General features: G+C 40.0%; 1 protein-coding gene across 1 annotated transcript; it reads right to left on the bottom strand.

Annotated features, from left to right (window-relative positions):
* Positions 1–2,023: 2,023 nt before the first annotated feature.
* Positions 2,024–9,328, bottom strand: LOC127444299 (mucin-2-like). The gene is made up of 7 exons (XM_051703570.1): positions 9,183–9,328; positions 8,286–8,342; positions 7,046–7,447; positions 6,548–6,931; positions 3,250–3,796; positions 2,827–2,858; positions 2,024–2,543 (listed from the first exon to the last, which is right to left on the bottom strand). Exons 1-7 carry the CDS (start codon positions 9,326–9,328, stop codon positions 2,024–2,026), a joined length of 2,088 nt encoding a protein of 695 aa, XP_051559530.1.
* Between the last annotated feature and the right edge of the window lie 1,744 nt (positions 9,329–11,072).

Raw genomic sequence — 11,072 nt, 5'->3', positions numbered from 1 at the left:
TGTCACAGTTATGGTTGTTGAAGGTGAAGTTGTAGTTGCTGAAGATGTAGTTGTTGTTGTAGGGGTCATTGTTGTCACTGTAGTAAATTCCGTTGTTGTTGATGGTGTTTTGATTGGAGAAATCATTGTTATTGGAGGTGCAGTTGTAGTTTCCAAGGATGTGGTCATGGTTGTTGCTGTCACAGTTATGGTTGTTGAAGGTGAAGTTGTAGTTGCTGAAGATGTAGTTGGTGGTGTAGGGGTCATTGTAGTAAATTCAGTTAATGTTGAAGGTGTTGTGATTGGAGAAGTTATGGTTGTTGGAGGTGCAGCTGTAGTTTCCAAGGATGTGGTCATGGTTGTTGGTGTCACAGTTATGGTTGTTGAAGGTGAAGTTGTAGTTGCTGAAGATGTAGTTGTTGTTGTAGGGGTCATTGTTGTCACTATAGTAAATTCAGTGGTTGTTGATGGTGTTGTGATTGGAAAAGTCGTTGTTGATGGAGGTGCAGTTGTAGTTTCCAAGGATGTGGTCATGGTTGTTGGTGTCACAGTTATGGTTGTTGAAGGTGAAATTGTAGTTGCTGAAGATGTAGTTGTTGTTGTAGGGGTCATTGTTGTCACTGTATTAAATTCAGTTGTTTTTGATGTTGTTATGATTGGAGAAGTTATGGTTGTTGTAGGTGCAGCTGTAGTTTCCAAGGATGTGGTTATGGTTCTTGGTGTCACAGTAATGGTTGTTGAAGGTGAAGTTGTAGTTGCTGAAGATGTAGTTGTTGTTGTAGGGGTCATTGTTGTCACTGTAGTAAGTTCAGTGGTGGTTGATGGTGTTGTGTTTGGAGAAGTCCTTGTTGATGGAGGTGCAGTTGTAATTTCCAAGGATGTGGTCATGGTTGTTGGTGTCACAGTTAAGGTTGTTGAAGGTGAAATTGTAGTTGCTGAAGATGTAGTTGGTGGTGTAGGTGTCATTGTTGTCACTGTTGTAAATTCAGTTGTTGTAGATGGTGTTGTGATTGGAGAAGTTATGGTTGTTGGAGTTGCAGTTGTAGTTTCCAAGGATGTGGTCATGGTTGTTGGTGTCACAGTTATGGTTGTTGAAGGTGAAGTTGTAGTTGCTGAAGATGTAGTTGTTGTTGTAGGGGTCATTGTTGTCACTGTAGTAAATTCCGTTGTTGTTGATGGTGTTTTGATTGAAGTCGTTGTTATTGGAGGTGTAGTTGTAGTTTCCAAGGATGTGGTCATGGTTGTTGGTGTCACAGTTATGGTTGATGAAGGTGAAGTTGTAGTTGCTGAAGATGTAGTTGGTAGTGTAGGGGTCATTGTTGTCACTGTAGTAAATTCAGTTGTTGTTGATGGTGTTGTGATTGGAGAAGTTATGGTTGTTGGAGGTGCAGCTGTAGTTTCCATGGATGTGGTCATGGTTGTTGGTGTCACAGTTATGGTTGTTGAAGGTGAAGTTGTAGTTGCTGAAGATGTAGTTGGTGGTGTAGGGGTCATTGTTGTCACTGTAGTAAATTCAGTTGTTGTTGAAGGTGTTGTGATTGGAGAAGTTATGGTTGTTGGAGGTGCAGCTGTAGTTTCCAAGGATGTGGTCATGGTTGTTGGTGTCACAGTTATGGTTGTTGAAGGTGAAGTTGTAGTTGCTGAAGATGTAGTTGTTGTTGTAGGGGTCATTGTTGTCACTATAGTAAATTCAGTGGTTGTTGATGGTGTTGTGATTGGAGAAGTCGTTGTTGATGGAGGTGCAGTTATAGTTTCCAAGGATGTGGTCATGGTTGTTGGTGTCACAGTTATGGTTGTTGAAGGTGAAGTTGTAGTTGCTGAAGATGTAGTTGGTAGTGTAGGGGTCATTGTTGTCACTGTAGTAAATTCAGTTGTTGTTGATGGTGTTGTGATTGGAGAAGTTATGGTTGTTTGAGGTGCAGCTGTAGTTTCCATGGATGTGGTCATGGTTGTTGGTGTCACAGTTATGGTTGTTGAAGGTGAAGTTGTAGTTGCTGAAGATGTAGTTGTTGTTGTAGGGGTCATTGTTGTCACTGTAGTAAATTCAGTTGTTGTTGATGGTGTAGTGTTTGGAGAAGTTATGGTTGTTGGAGGTGCAGTTGTAGTTTCCAAGGATTTGGTCATGGTTGTTGGTGTCACAGTTATGGTTGTTGAAGGTGAAGTTGTAGTTGCTGAAGATGTAGTTGTTGTTGTTGTAGGGGTCATTGTTGTCACTGTAGTAAATTCCGTTTTTGTTGATGGTGTTTTGATTGAAGTTGTTGTTATTGGAGGTGCAGTTGTAGTTTCCAATGATGTGGTCATGGTTGTTGGTGTCACAGTTATGGTTGTTGAAGGTGAAGTTGTAGTTGCTGAAGATGTAGTTGGTAGTGTAGGGGTCATTGTTGTCACTGTAGTAAATTCTGTTGTTGTTGATAGTGTTGTGATTGGAGAAGTTATGGTTGTTGGAGGTGCAGCTGAAGTTTCCATGGATGTGGTCATGGTTGTTGGTGTCACAGTTATGGTTGTTGAAGGTGAAGTTGTAGTTGCTGAAGATGTAGTTGTTGTTGTAGGGGTCATTGTTGTCACTGTATTCAATTCAGTTGTTTTTGATGTTGTTATGATTGGAGAAGTTATGGTTCTTGGAGGTGCAGCTGTAGTTTCCACGGATGTGGTCATGGTTGTCGGTGTCACATTTATGGTTGTTGAAGGTGAAGTTGTAGTTGCTGAAGATGTAGTTGTTGTTGTAGGGATCATTGTTGTCACTTTAGTAAATTCAGTTGTTGTTGATGGTGATGTGATTGGAGAAGTTATGGTTGTTGTAGGTGCAGTTGTAGTTTCCAAGGATGTGGTTATGGTTGTTGGTGTCACAGTAATGGTTGTTGAAGGTGAAGTTGTAGTTGCTGAAGATGTAGTTGTTGTTGTAGGGGTCATTGTTGTCACTGTAGTAAGTTCAGTGGTTGTTGATGGTGTTGTGTTTGGAGAAGTCCTTGTTGATGGAGGTGCAGTTGTAATTTCCAAGGATGTGGTAATGGTTGTTGGTGTCACAGTTATGGTTGTTGAAGGTGAAGTTGTAGTTGCTGAAGATGTAGTTGTTGTTGTAGGGGTCATTGTTGTCACTGTAGTAAATTCCGTTGTTGTTGATGGTGTTTTGATTGAAGTCGTTGTTATTGGAGGTGCAGTTGTAGTTTCCAAGGATGTGGTCATGGTTGTTGGTGTCACAGTTATGGTTGTTGAAGGTGAAGTTGTAGTTGCTGAAGATGTAGTTGGTAGTGTAGGGGTCATTGTTGTCACTGTAGTAAATTCAGTTGTTGTTGATGGTGTAGTGTTTGGAGAAGTTATGGTTGTTGGAGGTGCAGTTGTAGTTTCCAAGGATGTTGTCATGGTTGTTGGTGTCACAGTTATGGTTGTTGAAGGTGAAGTTGTAGTTGCTGAAGATGTGGTTGTTGTTGTAGGGGTCATTGTTGTCACTGTAGTAAATTCAGTGGTTGTTGATGGTGTTGTGTTTGGAGAAGTCCTTGTTGATGGACGTGCAGTTGTAATTTCCAAGGATGTGGTCATGGTTGTTGGTGTCACAGTTATGGTTGTTGAAGGTGAAGTTGTAGTTGCTGAAGATGTAGTTGTTGTTGTAGGGGTCATTGTTGTAACTGTAGTAAATTCAGTGGTTGTTGATGGTGTTGTGTTTGGAGAAGTCCTTGTTGATGGAGGTGCAGTTGTAGTTTCCAAGGATTTGGTCATGGTTGTTGGTGTCACAGTTATGGTTGTTGAAGGTGAAGTTGTAGTTGCTGAAGATGTAGTTGTTGTTGTAGGGGTCATTGTTGTCACTGTAGTTTGTTCAGTGGTTGTTGATGGTGTTGTGTTTGGAGAAGTCCTTGTTGATGGAGGTGCAGTTGTAATTTCCAAGGATGTGGTCATGGTTGTTGGTGTCACAGTTATGGTTGTTGAAGGTGAAGTTGTAGTTGCTGAAGATGTAGTTGTTGTTGTAGGGGTCATTGTTGTCACTGTAGTAAATTCCGTTGTTGTTGATGGTGTTTTGATTGAAGTCGTTGTTATTGGAGGTGCAGTTGTAGTTTCCAAGGATGTGGTCATGGTTGTTGGTGTCACAGTTATGGTTGTTGAAGGTGAAGTTGTAGTTGCTGAAGATGTAGTTGGTAGTGTAGGGGTCATTGTTGTCACTGTAGTAAATTCAGTTGTTGTTGATGGTGTAGTGTTTGGAGAAGTTATGGTTGTTGGAGGTGCAGTTGTAGTTTCCAAGGATGTTGTCATGGTTGTTGGTGTCACAGTTATGGTTGTTGAAGGTGAAGTTGTAGTTGCTGAAGATGTGGTTGTTGTTGTAGGGGTCATTGTTGTCACTGTAGTAAATTCAGTGGTTGTTGATGGTGTTGTGTTTGGAGAAGTCCTTGTTGATGGACGTGCAGTTGTAATTTCCAAGGATGTGGTCATGGTTGTTGGTGTCACAGTTATGGTTGTTGAAGGTGAAGTTGTAGTTGCTGAAGATGTAGTTGTTGTTGTAGGGGTCATTGTTGTAACTGTAGTAAATTCAGTGGTTGTTGATGGTGTTGTGTTTGGAGAAGTCCTTGTTGATGGAGGTGCAGTTGTAGTTTCCAAGGATTTGGTCATGGTTGTTGGTGTCACAGTTATGGTTGTTGAAGGTGAAGTTGTAGTTGCTGAAGATGTAGTTGTTGTTGTAGGGGTCATTGTTGTCACTGTAGTAAATTCAGTTGTTGTTGATGGTGTTGTGATTGGAGAAGTTATGGTTTTTGGAGGTGCAGTTGTAGTTTCCAAGGATGTGGTTATGGTTGTTGAAGGTGAAGTTGTAGTTTCTGAAGATGTAGTTGTTGTTGTAGGGGTCATTGTTGTCACTGTAGTAAATTCAGTGGTTGTTGATGGTGTTGTGTTTGGAGAAGTCCTTGTTGTTGGAGGTGCAGTTGTAGTTTCCAAGGATGTGGTCATGGTTGTTGGTGTCACAGTTAAGGTTGTTGAAGGTGAAATTGTAGTTGCTGAAGATGTAGTTGGTGGTGTAGGTGTCATTGTTGTCACTGCTGTAAATTCAGTTGTTATAGATGGTGCTGTGATTGGAGAAGTTATGGATGTTGGAGGTGCAGTTGTAGTTTCCAAGGATTTGGTCATGGTTGTTGGTGTCACAGTTATGGTTATTGAAGGTGAAGTTGTAGTTTCTGAAGATGTAGTTGTTGTTGTAGGGGTCATTGTTGTCACTGTAGTAAATTCCGTTGTTGTTGATGGTGTTTTGATTGAAGTCGTTGTTATTGGAGGTGCAGTTGTAGTTTCCAATGATGTGGTCATGGTTGTTGGTGTCACAGTTATGGTTGTTGAAGGTGAAGTTGTAGTTGCTGAAAATGTAGTTGGTGGTGTAGGGGTCATTGTTGTCACTGTAGTAAATTCAGTTGTTGTTGATGGTGTAGTGACTGGAGAAGTTATGGTTGTTGGAGGTGCAGTTGTAGTTTCCAAGGATGTTGTCATGGTTGTTGGTGTCACAGTTATGGTTGTTGAAGGTGAAGTTGTAGTTGCTGAAGATGTAGTTGTTGTTGTAGGGGTCATTGTTGTCACTGTAGTAAATTCAGTGGTTGTTGATGGTGTTGTGATTGGAGAAGTCGTTGTTGATGGAGGTGCAGTTGTAGTTTCCACGGATGTGGTCATGGTTGTTGGTGTCACAGTTATGGTTGTTGAAGGTGAAGTTGTAGTTGCTGACGATGTAGTTGTTGTTGTAGGGATCATTGTTGTCACTTTAGTAAATTCAGTTGTTGTTGATGGTGTTGTGATTGGAGAAGTTATGGTTGTTGGAGGTGCAGTTGTAGTTTCCAAGGATGTGGTTATGGTTGTTGGTGTCACAGTAATGGTTGTTGAAGGTGAAGTTGTAGTTTCTGAAGATGTAGTTGTTGTTGTAGGGGTCATTGTTGTCACTGTAGTAAATTCAGCGGTTGTTGATGGTGTTGTGTTTGGAGAAGTCCTTGTTGTTGGAGGTGAAGTTGTAGTTTCCAAGGATGTGGTCATGGTTGTTGGTGTCACAGTTAAGGTTGTTGAAGGTGAAATTGTAGTTGCTGAAGACGTAGTTGGTGGTGTAGGGGTCATTGTTGTCACTGCTGTAAATTCAGTTGTTGTAGATGGTGCTGTGATTGGAGAAGTTATGGATGTTGGAGGTGCAGTTTCCAAGGATGTGGTCATGGTTGTTGGTGTCACAGTTATGGTTATTGAAGGTGAAGTTGTAGTTTCTGAAGATGTAGTTGTTGTTGTAGGGGTCATTGTTGTCACTGTAGTAAATTCCGTTGTTGTTGATGGTGTATTGATTGAAGTCGTTGTTATTGGAGGTGCAGTTGTAGTTTCCAAGGATGTGGTCATGGTTGTTGGTGTCACAGTTATGGTTGTTGAAGTTGAAGTTGTAGTTGCTGAAGATGTAGTTGTTGTTGTTGTAGGGATCATTGTTGTCACTTTAGTAAATTCAGTTGTTGTTGATGGTGTTGTGATTGGAGAAGTTATGGTTTTTGTAGGTGCAGTTGTAGTTTCCAAGGATGTGGTTATGGTTGTTGGTGTCACAGTAATGGTTGTTGAAGGTGAAGTTGTAGTTTCTGAAGATGTAGTTGTTGTTGTAGGGGTCATTGTTGTCACTGTAGTAAATTCAGTGGTTGTTGATGGTGTTGTGATTGGAGTAGTCGTTGTTGATGGAGGTGCAGTTGTAGTTTCCAAGGATGTGGTTATGGTTGTTGGTGTCACAGTAATGGTTTTTGAAGGTGAAGTTGTAGTTTCTGAAGATGTAGTTGTTGTTGTAGGGGTCATTGTTGTCACTGTAGTAAATTCCGTTGTTGTTGATGGTGTTTTGATTGAAGTCGTTGTTATTGGAGGTGCAGTTGTAGTTTCCAATGATGTGGTCATGGTTGTTGGTGTCACAGTTATGGTTGTTGAAGGTGAAGTTGTAGTTGCTGAAGATGTAGTTGGTGGTGTAGGGGTCATTGTTGTCACTGTAGTAAATTCAGTTGTTGTTGATGGTGTAGTGACTGGAGAAGTTATGGTTGTTGGAGGTGCAGTTGTAGTTTCCAAGGATGTTGTCATGGTTGTTGGTGTCACAGTTATGGATGTTGAATGTGAAGTTGTAGTTGCTGAAGATGTAGTTGTTGTTGTAGGGGTCATTGTTGTCACTGTAGTAAATTCAGTGGTTGTTGATGGTGTTGTGATTGGAGAAGTCGTTGTTGATGGAGGTGCAGTTGTAGTTTCCACGGATGTGGTCATGGTTGTTGGTGTCACAGTTATGGTTGTTGAAGGTGAAGTTGTAGTTGCTGACGATGTAGTTGTTGTTGTAGGGATCATTGTTGTCACTTTAGTAAATTCAGTTGTTGTTGATGGTGTTGTGATTGGAGAAGTTATGGTTGTTGTAGGTGCAGTTGTAGTTTCCAAGGATATGGTCGTGGTTGTTGGTGTCACAGTAATGGTTGTTGAAGGTGAAGTTGAAGTTTCTGAAGATGTAGTTGTTGTTGTAGGGGTCATTGTTGTCACTGTAGTAAATTCAGTGGTTGTTGATGGTGTTGTGTTTGGAGAAGTCCTTGTTGTTGGAGGTGAAGTTGTAGTTTCCAAGGATGTGGTCATGGTTGTTGGTGTCACAGTTAAGGTTGTTGAAGGTGAAATTGTAGTTGCTGAAGACGTAGTTGGTGGTGTAGGGGTCATTGTTGTCACTGCTGTAAATTCAGTTGTTATAGATGGTGCTGTGATTGGAGAAGTTATGGATGTTTGAGGTGCAGTTGTAGTTTCCAAGGATTTGGTCATGGTTGTTGGTGTCATAGTTATGGTTATTGAAGGTGAAGTTGTAGTTTCTGAAGATGTAGTTGTTGTTGTAGGGGTCATTGTTGTCACTGTAGTAAATTCCTTTGTTGTTGTTGGTGTTTTGATTGAAGTCGTTGTTATTGGAGGTGCAGTTGTAGTTTCCAATGATGTGGTCATGGTTGTTGGTGTCACAGTTATGGTTGTTGAAGGTGAAGTTCTAGTTGCTGAAGATGTAGTTCGTGGTGTAGGGGTCATTGTGGTCACTCTAGTAAATTCAGCTGTTGTTGATGGTGTTGTTATTGGAGAAGTTATAGTTGTTGGAGGTTCAGTTGTAGTTTCCAAGGATGTGGTCATGGTTGTTGGTGTCACAGTTATTGTTGTTGAAGTTGAAGTTGTAATTTCTGAAGATGTAGTTTTTGTTGAAGGGGTCATTGTTGTCACTGTAGTAAATTCAGTTGTTGTTGATGGTGTTGTGATTGGGGAAGTTATGGTTGTTGGAGGTGCAGTTGTAGTTTCCAAGGATGTGGTCATTGTTTTTGGTGTCACAGTTATGGTTGTTTTAGTTGAAGTTGTAGTTTCTGAAGATGTAGTTGTTGTTGTAGGGGTCATTGTTGTCACTGTAGTAAATTCAGTTGTTTTTGATGGTGTTGTGATTGGAGGAGTTATTATTGTTGTAGGTGCAGCTGTGGTTTCCAAGGATGTGGTTATGGTTGTTGGTGTCACAGTAATGGTTGTTGAAGGTGAAGTTGTAGTTTCTGAAGATGTAGTTGTTGTTGTAGGGGTCATTGTTGTCACTGTAGTAAATTCAGTGGTTGTTGATGGTGTTGTGTTTGGAGAAGTCCTTGTTGATGGAGGTGCAGTTGTAGTTTCCAAGGATGTGGTCATGGTTGTTGGTGTCACAGTTAAGGTTGTTGAAGGTGAAATTGTAGTTGCTGAAGATGTAGTTGGTGGTGTAGGGGTCATTGTTGTCACTGTAGTAAATTCAGTTGTTGTTGATGGTGTAGTGACTGGAGAAGTTATGGTTGTTGGAGGTGCAGTTGTAGTTTCCAAGGATTTGGTCATGGTTGTTGGTGTCACAGTTATGGTTGTTGAAGGTGAAGTTGTAGTTGCTGAAGATGTAGTTGTTGTTGTAGGGGTCATTGTTGTTGTCGATATTTCAGTGGTTGTTGTTAAAGGTGTTGTTGTTGGAGCAGCAGTATTTGTTGTTGTTTCAGGTGCACTCGTAGTTGCTGATGATATAGACATGGATGCGGGGGTCACAGCTGTTGTTGTAGGAAATTCAGTGTTTGTCGATGATGGTGTTGTGATTTGAGATGTATTTGTGGTTTTTGGAGGTGCAGTTGTAGTTTCCGAGGATGTAGTCATGGTTGTCGAAGTTGAAGTTGTAATTTCTGAAGATGTATTTGTTGTTGTATACAAGTCAGTTGTTGATGATGGCATTGTGTTTGGAGTAGTACTTTTTGTTACTAAAGGTGCAGTTGTTGTTGTTTCTAAGGATGTAAACAATGTTGTAGGGGTCACAGTTGTGGTTGAAAGAAGTGGTGTTGTGGTTTGTGCAGTAGTTTCGCTTTGTGCTGCTGCATTTCCACAAACAGTCCACCATAAATATACTGTAAAATACATTTAATATGACATTGAATCAGTTAAAATTATATTATAGACTTGCATAAATAATTACAAATTATTTGATATTTCTTATATAAGTAAATAGAATAATATAATTTACTTACATATGGTGAGGGAAACTGTCCTTCTGCCATATTTTAAAATGTAACACCTCCTAAAATAGAAAATATTTTAATAATAATTTGTACTAATAGATATGCATTTTCATAGTTTAAATTTGATGAGCTAAAGGGGCTATTGATGCTATTTATCTTTCAGATTGCACAGACATAATCTGCTATATTATGTTATGGTTCTACATTGTGTTCATCAAAGACATACTTCTCAAGGGCTTTTCACATTTTGTTTAACCCTTGGTTAACGTCTTGTTAAACTTCATCTTGACACTTGTTATTTTGAAAGTGTTTTAGCACTGCTTTTGAACTGGGCTATGAAACCCTGTTTCAGAATCGAGTTTGCACCGCTTTTGTGAGGCTAGCCCCAAATTGTACTGCCAAATACTGCATATACCTATTGTGTGAAACAATTCAGTTCCAGAACCCAAGAGCAAACTAATTAATTAATGGCCATAAGGTCAAAATCAAAATCACACAAAACTGTGTGATTTTTAAACTACGAAAGGCTGCAATTTAAATAAATTAATATTCTGCATGCATTACCAATCCTGCTCGACCTGCTTTGAACTGGGGTCTCTGGCATGGGAGGCAGGCACGCTAACAAGAAGGCTAAAGGCTACAGCCCTTAGAGTCAGTCATTAGTGCACCTCTTGAGGCTAGGGGAGTGAGGAATACACACTGCATAGCTACCTACTAGCTGGCTACCATTACACTCACCCCCCTAAACCTCACTCCTATCCAGGTCACAGCACCACTGTAACCAGTCCTGTTCAATTCACTTCAAGTGGGATTCAAACCGGGGTCTCTGGCATGGGAAGCGGGCTACTAAAGGCTACAGCCCCTAGCTTCAGTCACTAGTGCACCTCTTGAGGCCAGGGGAGTGAAGTTCACACATTGCACAGCTACCTACCAGCTGGCTACCGTTACACTTGCTCATATTTTCTGTGTGCTGCTCTTTTCGTGCTCAAATATTATGTGTCCTGCTCTGTTTCTGGGACACGGCTAGTTTACACACAGGGAAGCTGTGCGATTTGTCATTAACTTTGGAACTTTATGTCAAAATTACACAAATGTGTGTTTTCTCTCACAGTATTTTTTCTATGTGGGTTTCTAACACCTACTACAAAATTAAAATTAAAATTTAATTTCTGTTTGTGAATTCTGTCCTCCAAACTAAAATATCAATGTAATTATATTTGTGTAATTCCATAAGTAAAAAAGACCCACATCATAACAGCAATCTGGGGTAAATATAATGGAAATAATAAAACAAATCAACATTAACATTTTATTTTCAGTTAATAATATTAAGATGTAAAAGTATTATGAGATTTAGTGGGCTTTGTCGTCAAAAATTTCCTTCACAAAGGACAGTCAGATTCATCATTTATCAGCAGTGCTGGGTAGTAACGGATTACATGTAATCTGTATTATACAATCAGATTAAAAAATTCAAAGTTCTAGTAACCCATTAAGGACGTTTTCTGTTTTGCATTTAAGCAACATTGTCAAAATGGTACAACCTTATCCTACTCAAATGTATGACATCAAATAAACTAAAATTAGGTAAGAAGTAATCCCAAAGTGATCCAAAAGCAATTAGAT

Source organism: Myxocyprinus asiaticus, chromosome 7 (genome assembly GCF_019703515.2).
Source record: "Myxocyprinus asiaticus isolate MX2 ecotype Aquarium Trade chromosome 7, UBuf_Myxa_2, whole genome shotgun sequence".
Classification (NCBI taxonomy): Eukaryota; Metazoa; Chordata; class Actinopteri; order Cypriniformes; family Catostomidae; genus Myxocyprinus; species Myxocyprinus asiaticus.
Note: the sequence above shows the minus strand (reverse complement) of the source record. Positions and strands in the feature narration are given on the sequence as shown.

Excerpts from the sequence above, each read along its gene's own strand:
- LOC127444299 (XM_051703570.1), bottom strand. The coding sequence starts at position 9,328 with ATGGTGGACTGTTTGTGGAAATGCAGCAGCACAAAGCGAAACTACTGC. Across the intron at positions 7,448-8,285 it reads AGAAACTACAACTTCAACTA|CCCTACAACAACAACTACAT; the intron begins AAACAACCATAA and ends GACAACAATGAC. Across the intron at positions 2,859-3,249 it reads CAACAACTGAATTTACTACA|CAACTACAACTTCACCTTCA; the intron begins GTGACAACAATG and ends CTACATCTTCAG.